Source organism: Cnephaeus nilssonii (assembly GCF_951640355.1).
Source record: "Cnephaeus nilssonii genome assembly, chromosome: 6".
In the NCBI taxonomy this organism is placed as follows: domain Eukaryota; kingdom Metazoa; phylum Chordata; class Mammalia; order Chiroptera; family Vespertilionidae; genus Cnephaeus; species Cnephaeus nilssonii.
In genome coordinates this window covers 11,076,543-11,096,117 of record NC_137077.1, presented here as the reverse complement: position 1 = coordinate 11,096,117, position 19,575 = coordinate 11,076,543, and the positions used below count along the sequence as shown (strand labels likewise).

Sequence of the window (19,575 nt, the reverse complement as noted above, 5' to 3'; positions counted from 1 at the left end):
CCCCATTTCTCTAAGTCCCTACCTACTCCCCCAGGTCTTCACTACCCTATTGCTCATGTCCATGGGCTCTGCATATCTATAATAATAAAAGTGTAATATGCTAATTAGACCAGATAGCTGAACAGCATTCCGGATATCCTTCCGGACAACCTTCTGGACAAAGCTGTGACGGCGGGGGCGAGGCAGAGGCTGCTGCCACGTGGGCGGGGGCCAAGGCAGAGGTGGTTAGGGGCAGTCAGGCAGGCAGGTGAGCAGTTAGGGGCGATCAGGCAGGCAGGTGAGTGGTTAGGGGCAATCAGGCAAGCAGGAAGAGATGGTTAGGGGCGATCAGGCAGGCAGAGGGGTTTGGGGCAATGAGGCAGGCAGGCAGGGTGGTTGGGGCAATCAGGCAGGCAGGCAGGTGAGTGGTTAGGAGGCAGCGGTTCCAGATTGTAAGAGGGATGCCTGACTGCCGGTTTAGGTCCTGTGGGATCGGGCCTGTGGGATCGGGCCTAAACTGGTAGTCAGACATCCCCCAAGGGGTCCCAGATTGTGAGAGGGTGCAATCTAGGCTGAGGCCCCCTCCTTGCGTGCACAAATTTTGTGCACCGGGCCTCTAGTAAGTATATAAGTTCTTTGGTTTATCTCTTCTCATCCCCCTAACCCCAGTGGAAGGGAGGGGGAGAGACAGTGAGAGAAACATCGATGTGAGAGAGACACATGATTGGTTGCCTCCCACACGCACCCAGACCAGGGCAAACCAGGTATGCACCCTTGACCAGAATCAAACCTGGGAGCCTTCAGTCCAAGGACTAATGCTCTACCCATTGAGCAAAACCGGCTAGGGCTTCGTTGGTTGATTCTTGTATGTGCCCTGAGGGGATCAAACCCTCAACGTTGGTGTATATCAGGATGATGCTCTAACCAACTGAGCTACCCATGAAGATGTCCTTAGGGCCCTGTTTGTAATGTACAGACAGGGAATAGATGGAAAGGGATGGTTTATGACAGTGAATAGTGTCTCTGACAACCTCAATTATAAGCTATGACATTTAGCAATTTTTTTAAAATCCTGTTGTTGTTTCTTTTGGTTAAATACAGGAAAATAATTATGTTTTAGACATGTGTGCAAGGACGGGAGAAGTGTAGCCTTTGAGCTGAAAGCCCATGTGCACATGTAAGAAAACGGGTTTAAAATGAGAACCGAGGGGACAAGTATGCCAGGTGCTCTTTGCTCTTCATTAGCAAGTACTAATGCAAAGCTTCCCCCATGTGCCCTCAGACGCCACATGCTGAAACCTTGCAAGGAGGTCTTTTAAAAATGTACACCGCGGTTAATGACTCATGCTGGCTAGTAGATGGAGTTCATTATCTCCATAATAGGATCGACTCAATTCAAATATGACCAAGTCATTGAATAGAAGATCAGAAAATGGAAGACGTGGGAAATTGTTTTGTGATCATTAAAAATACCCAGGTATAATGGAGTATTGTTCACCAGGTCAGACTAATGATGTCCTCTAGAAGTGATGGGGAAAGCGGGAAATTTCATCAGATAAGAAGAGAAATAATGAACTGCCTTTCTTTCTGCCATGCCTTGGCCGGGAAGCGGGCATTCCAGTTAGCGACGTCAGCACCCCCCCGGGCCCTCTGGACTCTGTGAGGAGGTTTGGGGTAAGGTGTCATGATGCTATTCCTGGTAGCAGCAACTCATCAGATATCAACGCTGCCCTTAATGCCAATTACATGTGTGTCTTCATAGAGCTTATTAAAATGCTTCACCCCGATACCTGGAGGCGGAGAAGCTCTGTGAGAGGAATGAAACAGGTAGAAATGTAGTTATTTAGAAGGTGCTGGCCTTGGGCAGGTAACTGCTTAATTAACTCAGCCTGTGATCTCTGACTTGCATCTGACTCAAATAGTTGGTTGCTGCTATGGGTTCATTTAATGAGATGTGTTTTAATCTTGATCTTATATTTTACCCCTGATCTCTTGGCCAGATTTAATGAGCAAACAGGCCACAAGAACAACCAGAAACTGAGCACAGGGGCCTTAGGTAAAGTAATGAATGGGGGGCCGCGAATGTACCGGGAGCCTGTGCTAACCCCGCGTTTGGGAGCATCATTCCCCCTAACTCAGCACTCCTGCACTTTTTAATCTTGGGGAGTGAAGCCCCCATTCATCCATTCAGCCCAGTTAGGAGCTTAAGAACCTGCCCTGGTTGCTCCAACCCTTCACACATCTGACTACAGGAGACACACACCCTAAATGTTCTCTCTGCCCCCGAGACCACTCCTTTAGTTCATGTTCCATCGTTTCTTGCCTGGACTGTCGTAGTAGCTCCCAATTGGTCTCAGTTGTTCGTCGGTTCATTCATTCAACAAATACTAAGTAGTCAGCCACTCTGTGGACTAGGCCTCACTAGTCCACCTTGTTCACCCACCATAGAGGTGCCAGAGTGAACTTTCCAAAACAAATTTGATTGTGCTACTCCCATGCTTAAAAATCTTAACTGCTCCCCCCGCCCCCATCATTTTAAAGGCTCAGATGCTTTTTTATAATATGAATTCTGAGTAGTTTGAAATGCATGTTTGTTGAATGTACCTATGGAATTTTCTGGCCAAAATTAATTTTAGGAACTCATTAACAAAAACAAGCAAAAATGGGATACTTCTCCCCTCCCCGCAGCTGCTTGTGTACAAAGTTCTTGATGCCCAGTTCGTGTGTGTGCCTTCAACCAGAAAATGTCCCACTGCCGTCTAAAGAGCTGAAGTCAATGCTTTTCAAAGGGAAGAAATCTATGACATGGATTTTGTTTACATTTTTCTATATTCAAGACATTGCTGGCAAAAAGAACATACTGAGCTTTAAATTAATGTTAGTTACTGTTGTTATTGATGACATTATTATTATTCCTACAGCGTCCTGGAAACTCTCAGGTCTTCCTGCCTCTGAGTCTTTATTGTTTTGATTCTCTGGGTATCCCTTCATTGCCTTCTGAAAATAATACTTTCATAGCAGCTCTTCAAATCCAGGGTTGCTAACTCTTTAAGCCAGGCCATATTCTTTTGTGGGCATTGAAAGTTTCTCCACACCCCCTCTGCCATGCTTCTCTCCCTTTAGATACTCCTTCACGAGCCGCCTTCTCCACTCAGACCAGTAGCTCCATCACCCAAAGCACATGCCATGTTTGTCTTGCATCCTTGCTGGTTCTCTTGCCTGCGACCCCCTCCCTCTACCTTGGCGAATACCGCAGTGGTATAGAGTGAGACAAACTCTCCCATTTACTAGCTAGCTGCATGATCCTGGGCAAAAGAGTTCCACTCTTACAACCTCAGTTTCCTCATCTAAAACATAAGTATCATAATACCTACTAGACAGGGTTATTGTGAGGATCAAATGAGATCCTGATATTCAGAGCCCCCCCCCCCCTAATAAGAGTGTACCAGATGCTGGCTGCTGCTACTGTTGTTACAAAATTGCAATCCCAATTCATCCATGAAACCTTTATTAGCTGCTCTCATCTAACACTAATCTCTCTGTTTTCCCACCTTCCACTGCACCTGTGGTCAGCAGGTTGTAGTACTTAAATATTCTTAGTTCTGTGCATTATTCTCCCAGTTAAACTGCACTGTGAACTAGGGCATAGGTCCTGTCTTACGTCAACACCGGAGCCAACAGAAGCCAGACCAGGCACAGAAAGTAGATTGGGTGTAAGAAAAACAGGAGTGAGGCCTCTGGCCAGTCTGAGGGCACATGTAACTCGGGCCCGTTGTTGTCATGCGGGAATATGGGCCCAGTGTTGCCAGACCTCAGCCTTTTCAAGAGAAGCCAGAAATCCAGATTCCAGTGTGAAACGTCCTGCGTTTTCAAAGTTGGGCCAACACTGTTCAGGCCAAACAAAGCGTGTCTGTGAGACCCCAGCTTGTGAGCGCTGTCTTACTCAGATGGCCCCTGCGCGTTTGTGCGTACGCTTGTTATTTAGACCTCTGACCTCCCTTTTACAGAGAAACGGCATTTGGGGTCCAAACTAAGCTAGAGGGCTGACTCCCTTCCCTAGCAGACCTGGAGCTCAGGTAGTCAGTCCTAAGGAACCTAATCTCTACATGAAACCACTTTCCCACAAAAAAACACATTTAGGGTTTCGAGTTACGGTGCTGGGGACACATATACTAGAATGGAACTCTCTCGGGACAGGGCCTTTGTTTTATTCACTGCCATTTCCTTAATGTTTAGGATGCTGCTGCCCGCATTCAGTAAACATTGTTAAAGGTTACCTGTGTCTCTGTCCATCTGCCCACCATCAACCTGTTCTCTGTGTGCAAACAAGGACCATGTCGCTCACCGTGGTGTCCCCAGCACCTGCCGGGTGATAGGAGACCGACCGGTATTTGTTGAATGACTATATGACTGACACCGTCTATTCATCAGACACTTACTGAGCACCTGCTTGGTGCCAAGGAATATGCTGGGCTTCAAGGATGCAGAAGTGACTCAGACTCAAGGAATTGGTTGCCCAGAAAGGATTACATAAAGTATTTCCTGAAACATTTTTAAAAACTGTCAGGAGTTACTCAATGTCCCCTTCCCAGAAAAGGAGGCTGGATGGATGAGGTGACCAGGGACCCTTCAGCACCGGCTTCCTCATTTATCTGAGTATCCTAGGGCTGTGTGCACCCATGGGGTTTGACTACAAAAGACTGATCTTCTCTCAACACGTCAGAGTGAGCCAATGAGCGCTGCCTTTCAAGTGGGCACCTCGGGAGGCTGTGCCCTCATTCCAATCCGGTTACGACAGCGCTGGACCACTTCTGGGCAAGTGCCTCAGGGAAAGTTAGGAGCCAGTTGAGGACGTTTGTGTCATTGCTTTAGAATTATGCCGTATTTTCGGCCCCCCGCCCCTCAAAAAGTGTTTTGTTCCTCAAACTTGATTCCAGATGACTTTGGGTTGTTTCCTAAAATCCAACTCATGATCCAAGGAGGACTGTTTTCTGTTGGTGAGTTTATTGAACCTGTGTGCCCCGGCAGCTCTGCTGGGAGAAGTGGTTACCCTTCCCGTGTGTGCGTGGGAAAGGAGGCAGGAGTCGTCTGATGCCTGCATTCTGGTGTGTGGGTTAAAGACGAAAGAGTGTAGTTTGCTTTCATGTTCCCAATATCTAGCACACATCCTTGACCTAGAGGAGCCCACAGAGGTTTAACGAAGAGAAAAGTGGATGGTGATGATGAGGTCCAACATCTAAGTACTTACTGGGTGCCAGGCAGCATGCCGGCACATGACACAAATTACACGATCGTCACAACAACCTGGTGAGGTGGTTATCACCATCTCCTCCCAAAGGAAACTGAGGCCCGAGGCTGAGTAACTTGCCCAAGGTCACCAAGCCCACAGGTGACAAGGCTGGGATTTGACCCAAGTTGAAAGTCCCTGACCTGTGCTCATGAGGAAGGTAACGGGATAGAATCATAGACTAGTGATCCTAGCACAGCCCAGAAGGCGATCCTAGCGGACCAGGTGGTGCAGCTCCCTGCCGTAGCGGTCAGTGACTGTCCAGCTGCCCAGTCTCTCCCGGGCGCTTGTTTCCCAGGCCGTCCCCACCCACTGCTACGTGTCAGCCAAACACACTCTGATTGTGACACCATTAGAAATGCTGTACAGTGAGTGTGTGGTTCGAAGCTGGCTGAATGGGGCACCTGCAAGACTCTATATCATTTTTGGAATTTCGGGGAACTCAGTCCACCCAGAATGTAGCTACGGCAAAGATAGTACCGAGGAGAAGGACTGGGAATTTGGTTTGAAAACGTGACCACCGGGCATTCCCACAGGGGCCAGGAGTCCGCTAACCTCCTCACTCCATTGTGACCTTGATCAGATTGCTTTGTCCTCCTGGGCCTCGGTTTCCCCATCTGTAGGAAGTTAGTTATTTCTGAGGTCTGCCCAGCTCTGGAGGAGGACTAGAAAGACCATCCCTGTCTGGCTTGGGATTTGCTCACGGGGCGTGTGTTCATCTCCCCAGGCTGGAGGAGAACTATGAGATTGCAGAAGGGGTCTGCATTCCTCGCAGCGCCCTCTACATGCACTACCTGGACTTCTGCGAGAAGAACGACACCCAGCCAGTCAACGCTGCCAGCTTTGGGAAGGTGAGTCCTGCCTTTTCAGTGATTTATGCGTAGTTCTTCATCCTGTGACTTGGATCTTCGTAACTTACCAAACTTGGGTCACTTTGCTGTAATACTTCACTGCAAAAAGTTTAAACACTTGTTAAAGGAATACAAAGCCACATACCCAAACAAAGTAATTCCAAAGTATTAAAAACTTCAAATAATTCAGGCAGGTTATAAAGGAAAAAGTGGACATCTAACTTGAATGTCCTCAGTCTTTAATTGGCAGAAAGTAGCTTCTTTCCTCTGCAAGGCTAATACTGAACTCCCAGGCGTGTTGTACGTAGGTCAGTGAGCCTGGGATGGGCAAACTGCTTGGCTTTGTAATGGGAATGCCCTGGAGACCCTGGGAAATGGCCTTGTCTCATTAACTTGGATGTCTGGGAGGCGTCCGCTGGCGGGGAGGGGGGTGGTGTTTGTCATGTCACTGCAGGCCTGGCTGTTCTCTATCCATCTTATGATAAAAATATAATCCACACTTACTGCTGTGTCTAAAAAAAAAAGTTATCCCTGGTCATTCATATTTACCAAGGAAAGCTGTTGGAGCAATCGATGACTGATTGTTTGTGTGATAGATCTACATTTTTACCCTTCCAAAATACCCAATTATAGCTTGAGTCAATACATCTAAATTCTTTCTCCTTTTATTAGCGTCTTTTCTCTATGTCTGGTTTTTATTGCATCCTTACCAGTTTTCTGAGCGCAGGCATAGCCAGGACTGGAATGGAGAAAGAGGTCAGTGTGTAAGTGTCAGGAGTTCCCTCCACAGCTCCCCAACAGACAAATCCAACAGGAGAGGAAAAAAAGAGAGGTGTCAGACCTCAGCCAGCCTCCCTGGAGATTCCACAACGGAGTGGCTGAGAACTGGCTCCACTCGATAAATGGGAAGATGCTCTGGTGACTTTAGGAGGAGAAATATTTTTGTGATGCTCTGATGCTATTTCTCCAAAGTGAAAAGAATTTTTTTTAAAGTCAGTGGAGAAACCACCTTTGCCATTTCATTCACTCACTTCTCTAGTCCCTCGGTATGAGCGGAGATGGGCGGTGTGGCAGGCACTGTTAGGCCGCAGAGGCCCAGCCGCAAACTGGTGTGGGGCCTCACGTGGAGGGGCTCTCAGACCGGAGGGAGACCTCGGCAGGTGGGAGAAGGAAAAGCACACCAGGAACGCGTGGGACCCTGGAGCTTGGTCACGTGTCTGTGGTCCTGAAAACATTCATTTGCATCCGCACAGTCCCACGCAATGGCCACAATAGAAAGTCCAGCTCAGGCCTCTTAGATGGAGGGGCAGGTTGGGTGAAATGAAAGACCAAGAATCATGCCTCTCCTGGACTTACCTGAACCTCTCTGAGCCTCAGCCCTCTTGGCTCTGAGTGGGAATGTTGTTAGATTTGGGTGAGAGGGTGTCAGTGGATGATGCAAGGCACTGTTCACTCAGCCATCGAGGGGCTCAGATATTTGCTAACACCTACCATGTACCATTACAACTGTTGTTTTTTTGTGTGAATTCTCCAGGAGATGGTTGTGTGCAGAAAAAAATAGCCATTCGTTAGCTTAGATTCTGGAACAAAAACAATAAACAACAACAACAAAAAAACCCTCCCCATTTCTAGAAACTCTAATTTGCCTGTGTGAGGACCTTCTATTGCTTTTTCTCAAATAATTTTGTAACTCAGTTGTCAGCTTAGGGTTTCTTTGACCTCATACATGGTCCAGATAAAATTGATTTAACTCTGCCCCTCCTCCCAGAACCCCAGTTCCATTCCTATTTTAAGTTTCAAGCCTGCCACCAAGATTTTAGCAAATCCCGGAGCACTTGAGTTGGGCAAAAACTGAGTTGGGACTCTTCCTTCTGCCTATTCCTCCTCTCTCTACACCTGTGCTGCTCAGCACAGTAGCCACTCGACACATACGGCTGGTAACTTACAGTGAAATACAATCAAGTTCTTCGGTCACACGAGCCATATTTCAAGTGCCCAGTGGCCACGTGTAACTCGAGGCTGCCATATTGGGTCCACAGATAGGCCTTCCCATCATCACAGGACGTTCGCTTACACAGCCTTGCTCTGAACATCGTGAGCCAGGGGTGAATTCAGGGCCCTCTGCACTGTGCACAAGACAGCCCTAGTGATCCTAGTAGATGGGAGTTTGTAGGGGGCTTTACACCCCAGACTGTCGTATGGAACAGATGTCACCATCTCAAAACGCTGTTCCCCGCTGCCCCCCACACAGGAGGCTCGCTGGTCCTCCACCTGCCAGTTCCCCTCTCGCTCAGCCCTCTCTATTCTGCTGTCTCCTCCTTCCTCCTCTGCCTCCTCCTCCTGCTCCCCTCTCTCCTCCTTCCATCAGGTTCCCTCTGTTCCCTGATCTTTGGTTTCTGCTGATATCCATGCCCACAAGTCTCATTTACCCAAATCGGCTACTCAAAACATTTTTCCAAATATTGTTTCCTCCCAAGAATATAAGTGCAGTGCCAGCCACTTCCAAAATAGTAATTAAAATAAATACCCAACCGTCCAGATAAACATCTGCCTTCCTTTCAGTCCAAACGCAAGGACCTGCTCTAATGGATCAACAGCGCCAATGCAAAGGCTCTGCAGCTGCCTTGCCATCGATTGCAAATGCCCTGGGACCTGGGGCTTCCTTGCAGGTGGACATGGCAGGTGCCTGCTGAGAGCTGGCTCCATGTGAGCTTCTTGAATTGAAATCCCAGACAGCTGCCCTTCCTGAGGCTCCCAGCGCGCCTCAGATGCCATCTCCTTGCGACCTTGGAGTGTCACTTTGAACGGGTCCCTCCGAACTTAGAATTCATCTATGAACTTTTAACTCAGAGCAAGTGAGGTTCAACCTTTTAAATTAGTTTAGAGGGAAAGATTAGATTGGTGGTGGTCTCCCCACTCAGCTTGCACTGGGGCTGAGGTGAAATAGACATCAGGGCTGAACACCCCACCCCCACCCGTGTCCTCCCGCTGGGGTACTGCCTTGACAGAGTGGGCAGAAGCAATTGTTCTGCTGCAAGTAAGAGCTGAAGCAGAGTTCCTCTTCCCAGCCTTGGCCAAGCTCCGTCAGCACCGGTTCCAGTAATGGTTATTGACTTTAGGTCACGGAATTAGCGTAGGGTCCACAGAGCATGCTGAGGCTCCTAGCCCAACGGGCTTTGCCCGCTCCTCCTGCCGGCTCAGGTCAGGGAAGGTCCCCCGACTGGACTCACTTAACTTTTCTGAGCGCCCATTTCCTTATCTTTAGACCAGAATAATCCCTCACCAAATTACTTTAGGGAGAAAATGGGACAGAGCTTAGGAGAGCATTTTTAGAAATGCAAAGCGCTCTACTAACGGAAGAAATCACTATTATCTAGAATTGGCCCCACTCCTTCCTAGATCCTCTATTTCCTCACCATGCTTTATTTCTCTTTACAGCACTTAACACTGTCTGAATATATATATATATATATATATATATATATATATATATATATATATATAATCATTAATATATAGTATATATAATTATCTATATTATATCATATATTGAAGTGACATATATGATATAATTAATATGTAGTATATATAGCTACCTATATTATATAATACTAGAGGCCCGGTGCATGCATTCGTGCATGGGTGGGGTCCCTCGGCCTGGCCAGCGATTGGGACCGTCTTGCCCAGTCCTGATCAGGGCCGATCAGGCTGGCTGGCCGGGGGGAGGGACCACGGGAGGTTGGCTGGCCACAGGAGGTTGGCTGTGGGAGTGCACTGACCACCAGGAGGCAGTTCCTACATTGAGCATCTGTCCCCTGGTGGTTAATATGCATCATAGCGACCGGTCATTTACTTGTTCAGTCGCTTAGGCTTTTATATATATAGATAACCTATGTGTGTGTGTGTGTGTGTGTGTGTGTGTGTGTGTGCATATTACCTCTTTTATATATATATAAAAGAGGTAATATGCAAATTAGGCCAGGACTCCGTAATGGGTCACAACCAGACAGGAGGAGGTTGCACGTGCAGGTGAGGCCCGGAGTGGAGGAGACAGAGACAGAGGCAGGGGGCCTGCCCGAGCCAGTGCAACGGCTCGGGAGGCCCCGGAGCAGACACAGGCAGGGTATCCGGGGGATGCTGCAAGTCAGAAGTGGGTCCTGGCCCCCTGCACCGCTGGTCCGGTCTCCCGTGGCGCCAGTCTGGCCTGACTCCTGCGGCGGCCAGTGCTGCACGAGTCAGGCATGGGTCCCGGCCCCCCGCAGGGTGCCTCCTCACACGGTGGGAGGCGGGGCGCCTCCTCGTGTGATTTCAATTGCTCGCTGGGCCTCTAGTATATTATAATGTATTATACTATGTTATATATCTATATATTATATATTATTATATATATTGCATATATTACAATTACCTGTAACTATCATATATATGACTAATATATATTATATATTATATATTATATATATACTAGTTAATGTGTTTTGTCTGCCTCCTTCTATAGAACGGGAGCTGCATGAGGACTGTTTTATTTACAATGAGTACCTCGCTCCCAGAATAGTGCCTGGCACATAACAGACCCTCAGATATTTGTTAAAAGTTGAATGACTTTTATTAGTAGTATTTGCCAGGGGCCACATGAATCATTTGAACATGTGAATTTGTTTACCTCATACCGTAACGATATGAAGTTGGCATTGTGCCCATTTTCCATGAGCCCGTTTGCTGAGTAGGGGTGAACTTGTTAATGTACCAGTGGCAACTGGCTGTATTTTTACTTACTTTGAAGAGCCCACCTTGAAAGTCCCGTGTCCGACCTTCCTGCCCTGACTTCTGACGACAACGCAGGGAAATCCCACAGCATCCGACCATGCTCAGCCATCACACCAGTCTCAGTTACATAATTTAGAGTCACTCTCAGCTATGAAAAAGTCCAGTTTGGTCCAAATTAAAACTTCCATCTCACATCAAAGTCAGAGCCCTCCCATCCCGGTGGCTCAGAATTTGCTTTGTGAAAGGTGGGGCTGACTCTTTCTCTCTCCTCTTCTGGCTCCTCACTCCCTGACCGAGAGTCACATGCACACCATGGAAGCCACAGTAGAGGACAAAGGAGCATCCTTAGGCTCCTTCGGGGATGGTCTTTTTCCAGTTTTCAAGGAAAAAAATTAGTACATGGAATGTACTTATAGCATTCTTGTATATGTTATTTAAACATTTTTAATTGATTTTTAGAGAGAGAAGGAGAGGGAGTGAGAGAGAGAGAAACATTGATCAACGGCCTCCTGCATGCTCCCTAGCAGGGATTGAGCCCAAAACCCAGGCACGTGCGCTGACCAGAAAAAGAATTGGCAGCCTTTTGGTGCACAGGACGATGCCCAGCCAACTGAGCCACACTGACCAGGCCTGGGTATGGCTTGCATATGTTATCCTTAACCTTCAGTATCTACTGCGGAGTGTCCTTGTGAGGATGTCTGATTTCACACTGGACTCCACATTTTGTTATTTCAGGTGCCCTTAGTGCCATGCACTGTAAAAACTAAAACTCTGATATCAAATTGTTCGGGTTTGACTCGCCTCTCCACTACTTACCAGCCATGTGAGTTTAGGTGATATGATAGCTCTGGGCCTCAGTTTCCTCATCTGTAAAATGGGAAAATGATAGCAACCACGTGAAGAATTGTTGAGGTAAGAACTGTTAAAAGGACGTGCTTAGCACAGTACCTGGTAAATATAAACACTCAGTGCACGTTAGCTGTAATTACGCCTTCAGTTTATCATAGCAACATTTCCTGACTTTAAAACCTGATGCTTTTAATATATCATCACTAACATCAATTTTCAACTCTTCTAGCTGCTCTTTCTTCTGAACAATTGAGAACAATTGTTCTAAAAATGTCGTACATCACACACACGTTGCCATCACCACCATCACCCTCTCTTATTACCATCTTCAGAATTATTCCATTTTTGACTTAACCTGTATCTTATGTAACTCACCTCATTCTAGCTAAATCGGTGAGTGATAACTGTCTTTTCTCAGACTTGTACATGTGACCATCATCCAGTCACCTTAAGGACAATCCTGGGCTCACATACGGGCTTTAGGACTTCGTGGAATTGTCATCCGTGGTACCCTGCAAGGGACAGCAGATTAACCGTTACCTTCCTAGCCAGCGGGTTTTCATCCTTCACCAATCCATGTGCATGATTTGAAATCCATTTCTGTCTCAATGCACTAGATACGGATTTCTTGTAAATTTTGGGAATTTCTCTTGGGGAATTTCCTATGGAACCTGCAGCATTTTACCCTGTGGACCACGAGTGCCTGGCACCCAGTGGGTGCTATCGAGAAAAGAGATTATCAATTGGCCCTGGCCAGGTGACTCGGTTGGAGTATCATCCCGTACACAAAAGGGTTGCAGGTTTGATCCCCAGTGAGGGAGCATATGGGAGGCAACCAATCAATCTTTTTTGCTCTCTCTCAAATAAAAAAATCAATAAATATATCGAGTGAGGGTACAAAAACATTATCCAATGGATAGAGTTACATCAGCATATTAAGATTATTTTTGCAAATACCTATCTCAGGATGGTAGCAGCAAGGTGTTTTTAAAATCCTTATTCATACCACAGGCTTCATTATTTTTTCTTCTCTGGAAAAGGGGCTGTAGGTCTGTTGTCAACAAAAAAAGAGAGAATGCCACATTCAGACTGAAAGTTGTGACCGTTAGAATCCCTTTAACCAACCTCTTTCCCTAATAATTTCTCTCTCTTGTTCAGAAAATTTTGTGTTTTTTAAGAGCAGGCACAAGACTTCTGCAATCATTGTTGCAAAACAGTAACTTGTCATTGTACAAGTTTCTTGCTGTTTGAAAAGCCCATCTTCTTTCCCGCCACCTGAATGGCCTGGGAAATAATAGCCGCAGCTCTCCTGTTCAAACTGGGCGAAGCAGAGTTGGCTTCTCATCTATACCGGAGTTTGTCTCCTTCGAAGGATGGGGGAGCTGCACTTACCCTGATTCTTTGGAACTCCTTTGGGATCAGTTCTTGTTGGTGACAAATCTTTGCCTGCTGAGGTTGGGTTGAATTTTTGGAAGTAGCCAAAAGCCTTTGTTCAGAGCCGTTCTGATGACTACGTTTACAGACCAAGCTGGACCAAGATCATATGATTTGGGTTCAAATTAAAGCAAGGCCTGTCTGTAGAGTCATGAGACTGAGTGGCTTTCCTGTGGCTCTGAAGGTGTCTCTTGAGGCAACACCTGGAGAGGACACCCAGGGTTCCATGCACACGTAATGGGCACGTCGCTGGCTCCCCTGGGTGTGGGCTACAGTGAAGAGCGGGGAGAGAGTGGAACAGAGTCCCGCTTCTCCCGCCGGCCGGAGGCTGTGACTGTGCGCAGCCTCGAATCAGTCACTGGATCCCATCCTATTCCCTCTCCTCCAGGCTTGTTAGGATAAAGCACCTGGTTAGCGCCCAGTGGTGCCCAATGGGCGTCCGTTCCTCCTCTCCCTCGTTCCCTTTCTTATCTTAAAAGGAGATGGTGGTTCGAATATGCCGTTTCAGGAATGTTTCCCTAAAACTCACTCGTGTTTTCTGAAAACTGAATCCCCCAAATTATGTCAGGAAAGCCGGCATGCTGAGTCTCCTTCAGCCTGGAGCAGTGGACTGGGGAGATGGCTACGTGACCACCACCACCTGGAAAAGCATCCCTGCAGCTCCAGAGAGCAGTTCTCCTGGGATTCCCCACGTCCCACCCCGGCCTGGAGCCCCCAGCCCCGCTGCCCGGCCGGCTGAAAGGGAGAAGGGTGGAATTCCCGAGTAATTAAGGGGAATTTGGAAGGCTGGGTGTTGCGGAATGTTAGATCACTAGCGAGAACAGCATGTGGCGTTCTTTAGGCAGGCTTCATTGAATCCACACAAAAAGAGAAAGAGGGGCTGCCTGCCGTCTGCTCATTTATCACACAGTGAAGCTCGGCTCTCACCGCTCCACAAAAGTGTCGGGCTGTTTGCTGAGTCTTGCTCCAGAAATTAAAAGCCGAACAGCCTTCTCGGGGCTGGACCGACCCTGCATTTTGCGACTGAAACGAAATGGTGCTGGGCTTTCAGATTCGGAGACCAGTTGATTATTTGGTGAAAGGAGAGGAGAATAATTTGTGATGTGCAGCCCATCAGAAACAGTTAAAAAGGAAAAAAAAAAAGCCAGCCCCCTTCCCACTGGGTTTTGTTGGGGCGGGAAGGAGGAGGCCTGGTGCAACGGCCTTTCTTTGCTCGAGTGGGAAAAGTCCTGACCTCCATTTGGGCAGAATGGGATATGGTTCAGCAGAGCCTCCCTTCCCCCACCCCCAGCCCTTCCCACAATTCCTCTCCTCTGAGCGCTTCATGCGAAATCACCTTTTCTCTTTTGCGGGCAGGAGGGGAGGAGTTGGCCATCCAATATGTTCAGATCAAAAGCATTTTCACAAGCAGAACTGAGTATTCCAGCCACACACATATATTGCTCAGGACACCAGACTCTCCCGCAGCGGCCTGAGAACTGGTTTGCATGAGGATCCTCTGAAAGTCCATCAAAGGACTGAAGTACCGAGCACTGGGTCTGTCGGTGGGAGGCGGGGCTAGAAAAGGATGGTGACTAGTGGAAGGCTTAGTGAGGGAGGCAGAGAGGTGTTAACAGACGTGGACCCCTTGCTCCAGCCCCTCCCTGGCAGCTGGCCACCCTCCCCACCCCCACATCCAGGGACAAGCCAATGAAAGCCCCACTGAGGTGGAACTTCTCCCCGCCACCCTTCTCCTACGTCCACTAATAAAGCCCAGGAGACAAACCAGGGTCTACTCCCTACTCCCTTGACCCTGCTATAAGCCTATAAGCTGAGCGAGTGTTATCCCTGTTTTATACATCAAGAAACCTGATGTTCAAATGGAAGAGAAAAGGATCTTTTTTGATGTGTTGCGGGGGGGGGGGGGGGGGCGCGAACTTTTCAGTTTAGCACACTTTCAGAAGTGATAATACCCATCTACACGTCATAGAAAGCAATTGACAGTATGTTTTAGGAACCTTGACAGGTTTCTTTCCTTTAATTAAGCTCCTACCCCAGGGCCTTTGCACTGCTGTTGTCCCTGCTTGCAGTTTTCTTCCCCGAGATATCCACTAGTTTTATTCCCTCACTGCCTTCAGCTCACCACTCAAATGCCACATTTGATCACTGAGTCCTTATCATCCTAAATAAAAACACCCCCCCACCTCCACATTCCCTATTCCCCCCACCCTGCTCTTTTTGTTCTTTTCTGTAGCATCTATCTGATAGAAGACATGTTGACTTTTTGTTTATTTTTGGTCTTTTCCCACTAGAATGTTAGCTTCCTAAACAAAGGCTGTTTCTGTTTTGCTCAGTGTTTGATTCCTCAATGCCTGGCAAAATGTCTGGCATATAGTAGAGTTCAATAAGTATTTGCTATTGATGAATCCAGGCTGTGTCCCATTAGGCAACCCATGTGGTTACTTGAAGCTGCTGCTTCTCAAACATAGGGAAGAGCCGTAGAAAATGAGGCTGGAGATCCAGTTCCTGTAGAGCAAGAGTGCCCACCCCTGGTGTAGAGTCTCATAGGCCTAGGCAAGGACTTTCTAGGGCTGAGTAGACTACTGACTGGTTATAAGGGTAGTACGGACTACATTACTATCTATGGACATGTAAACAAGTGGCCCAGGGAAGATTTTTGGAAAGAAAATAAGGTACGAGCTAAGACTTTAAGGATGAATAGACATTATGCAGACAAAGGGCATGGAGCAAGGGTTGCAGAAAATGAGAACAGCCTGTGGGAAAGGCCAGGGGGAGTTAGAACACAAATTTGAAAGACGTTCCATGTGGCCGGAGCATGGAGACTGGGAGAGGAGGACTGGGAAAGGTGAGCTGGAATGAAGGCAGGACCGATCCGGCAGCTCCAGGTGGGTTTGAACTTTGTCTAGACTAGAGGCTTCATGGAGAACTGATTGTGTTGGGGCATGACTGGACCAGAGGCAGTGAGGAGACCCTTGTAGCAACCCAGGTGCGAGAGCATGACCCTGGGACTGGTGGAGATGGGAGTGTGGGTAGAGTTAGGATACATCCAACATAGAGGGAGGGTGGAACTTGGTCACAGACGGGAAGTAGCAGGTGCATCGTGGTTTAGAGCAGGAAGAGCTCTTGCCTGGTCAGGGAATCAGGAAGGCTATTCGTGGAGAAGTGGTACATGCTGGGTGGCTGGGGTGATGTCACAGTCCAGCTTGAAGGCACAAGTGATGAGGAGGTGGAGATGGTAGTAGGAGGCAGAGAGAGTGGCGGGTAGAAGGTGCAGAGCGTGGTGCCTGACTGGGTAGAACCCACAACTAACGTATGTGTCCTTGACTGGGAGTCAAACCTGACATCCTTCAGTCTGAGGGCTGATGCTCTAACCAGTGAATCAAACCAGCCAGGCTTAAGGCATATTTTTGGTGCTGCTTTCAAAATTAGCTTGAACAACCTTTGTCAATTAGGAATATTTGTAGTAAGAAAATCCTTTCTGTTTGCTAAAAAGTTGATTTCTTGCACAAATGTTATACAAAAACCTTTTTGTTCTATCCTAACAAACATCTAGTTTTATTTTTCCATATTCCCTTTCCATTCCTATATTTGTACCAACATAAATTATATAACGACAGCATAAATGTAGTTTGAGTTCTGCCCTTTCATTTAACATGATATCGTAAGCATTTTCTGTGTTGTGACAGTTGTTACCATCGTTTTTAATGCCTTTATATTTTATTGAGTACATATCTGATCATTTATTTAGCCAGTTATCTATCACTGGACATTTATTTTGTTTGCTGTTTTTCAGTTTTTCACTCGCACTATGCATAGCTTTTTCTTACTTTAGGTTATTTTCTTGGAATTTATAGGTCAAAAAGTAAGAATATTTTTTATTATAAAAATGCTCTGGGGAAGGGACCTACTAATAACGTTATCAGCCACATGTAAGCATTTCAGCTCTCCTACGCCTAGACAGCACTCAATACTGTCATTTTCACACTGTCAGCTAGTATCAGAGCGTTGAACACGGTGCCTTGTTGTTGTTCCCATTCTCATAGGAGAAATTTCCCAGACTGAACTACAGGAAAGTCTCTGCTTTTCCTCAGCAACTGGTTTGCATCTATCTTATAGATACATGGACTCTTGTAACTTTTATTCTCTTCTTTGCTTGGGTTAGGAGGAGACTCAGAACCCAAATCATAACCCACTTTTAACCAACAAGAAGAATGCCCTTCCCCCTCCCCCCCCATTTATATGCTTCTAGTATTCACCCTCAGTCTCTGTTGGCATTTCTTTATCTGTCCATCATTGTAGCTTTGTGAACAGCTGCAAATCTCAGCTCTGGAACCAGTCATGTGATGCGAGTCTGGAGGGCGTACTTGGCCAGAGGTTCATAGTGGCCCTCGGTGCTGCGGCCACGAGATCCTGTGGCCTTAGACTGCCTAACACAAGCATGTCAAACTCAAAGGCTAACATGGGCCAAATAAACAAGGTTTAGGTTTATGTGGGCCGCAAAAAACAAAAGCTTCAATTTTCATAGAAACGTAGGTTTATTTCGATAGAGACATGCTGAATACAAAGGGCTGAAATAAATGAGTCGTCGTTAACATAAAATAATAGAACATTTTTATAAAAATTAATCTTTTTTCTTGAACATTAACTTACCAGACACCAAATAGCTGCACAAATTAATAAGCGTAACACAAATAAACCTATTTTTCTTGTTCTTTGAAAGTGAAATATTTCCTGTTGCACACACCAAACAAGTCAGTCCAAGACTAATGAATGACGTGGCAATAGGCTGCTAAAATATTCGCTGCTAGTGTTAGTGGAGAGAAATGGTGCGCCTGCGTGTGAGGTGCAAAAGGGAAATGAATGCAACACGATCATAGTAATCAGTCATTAGCTAACATTGTAATTTGTTATTAATAATTACATATAACAGGATATTGTAAAAATTAAGTTACAGAATTTTTATTAAAACATTTCTTACATACCGTTATATTGGCTGGGCCGCAATAATATTCGTTGTGGGTTGCATGTGGCCCGCGCGTGAGTTTGACATACTTGGCCCAACGGGATGGAGTGCCGGAGAGCCCTGCCCCTGGCCCCGGTCAGACCCCGTTCTCAGTACACTGCACTTTCCCCGGGTCCCAACGACGAGAGGGGCATAGACAGCGTGAGAAGCCCAGGTCCGTAGATTACAGAGGTTAGGGTTGAAGAAACCAGGGGTATGTTGCCTACAAAAGTGACACCATTAAAAAATTCAGAGAATCATCACATTATTTGATTAGTATCCTCACTGTGAGATAACAGTTTTGAACCCCTTTTTACCTTCAAAAGTGGTCTCCGATGTGATCTTATTAGATTCACTAGCCTTTCCTATGGGAATGCAGATTTTTTTTACCCATTATTGAGACATTCTTAAGTTCCAGGCACTGTTGCAAATTATTTACATACATTTATTTATTCACTTTTCACAAAAATTCTCTAAGGTTGGGGTTATTATTCCCATTTTACAAACGAGGAAACTGAGCCATTTGCGTGTTAAATAACTTGCCCCAGGGGCGTCCTGCTAACAAAAGGCTGAGCTGGGGTCTGATCCAGGTGGCCCAGCCCCGCACCCTCTCTCAGGACCTGCACCATCCTGCCTGCCCACAGACTCCGGCGCTGGGAACCCAAAGGAGGCCGAGGCCCTTATGGGTGTTTTCACCTTGCCCAACGGCCCCTCCTCCCAGGCTTCTGGCAGATCTGTGTGGCTGTCCTGGCAGCAGCAGTTCCCTTCCTCCACTCTGCAGATGACTAATGACGTCCTCCGGCAGCAAATAAGAATCGAGCTCTTTGCATGTGCTAAGCCCTGCACCAGGTCCCTGCTCTCATGGAGCTACTGAGGGTGGGGTGGGTGAGAAAACAAAGCAGGGCTGCGTGACGGCCAGGGGCTGCTGGGCCACTCTGCATGGCTGGTGGGAGAAGGCCACTGGGCGGAGGGCCCTCACCCAGAGGCCGGCGTAATGTGAGAGAAGGAGCCCATCTGGGACGGACAATTGCGTGAGATAGCAATGTGGGCACGGGAACTGTGGTGCCAAGGCCCCCCGTGGGGGGGCAAGCCAAGTTGTGTTTCGGGAATAGGGGGCAAAAAAGCCAGTGTGGCTGGGCCCTGGTGACTCAGGGTGAGAGTGGGAGGAACAAGGGCCAGGAGGTGAGCAGGGACCAGGTTACAGAGGCTGGGGTGGGCTTTAGTTCCAGGTGGATGGAAGCCATTGGGGTGCTTTAAGCAGGGGAGTGACAAGTTCTGGGTCCACAGTTCTCTCCCTACATTGTGAGTAGGAGGGGTGAAGCACGGGGTGCCAAGTGAGACCCTCCAGAGCCAGAGCCCCACCATCATTCAAGTGCTCCCCCCTCCTCGACCCTGGTCGCCTTCTC

At 47.4% G+C, this 19,575-nt stretch overlaps 1 protein-coding gene across 2 annotated transcripts in view; it reads left to right on the top strand.

The window, feature by feature from the left end:
* Positions 1-19,575, top strand: part of RFX4 (regulatory factor X4) — a gene marked incomplete at both ends in the record, with an annotated part of 127,731 nt that overhangs the window by 47,173 nt on the left and 60,983 nt on the right. For both annotated transcript variants that reach the window (XM_079773681.1, XM_079773680.1), the window contains one exon: positions 5,994-6,117. In XM_079773681.1, coding sequence (XP_079629807.1) covers positions 5,994-6,117 — 124 coding nt within the window. The remainder of the gene's footprint in view (positions 1-5,993; positions 6,118-19,575) is intronic.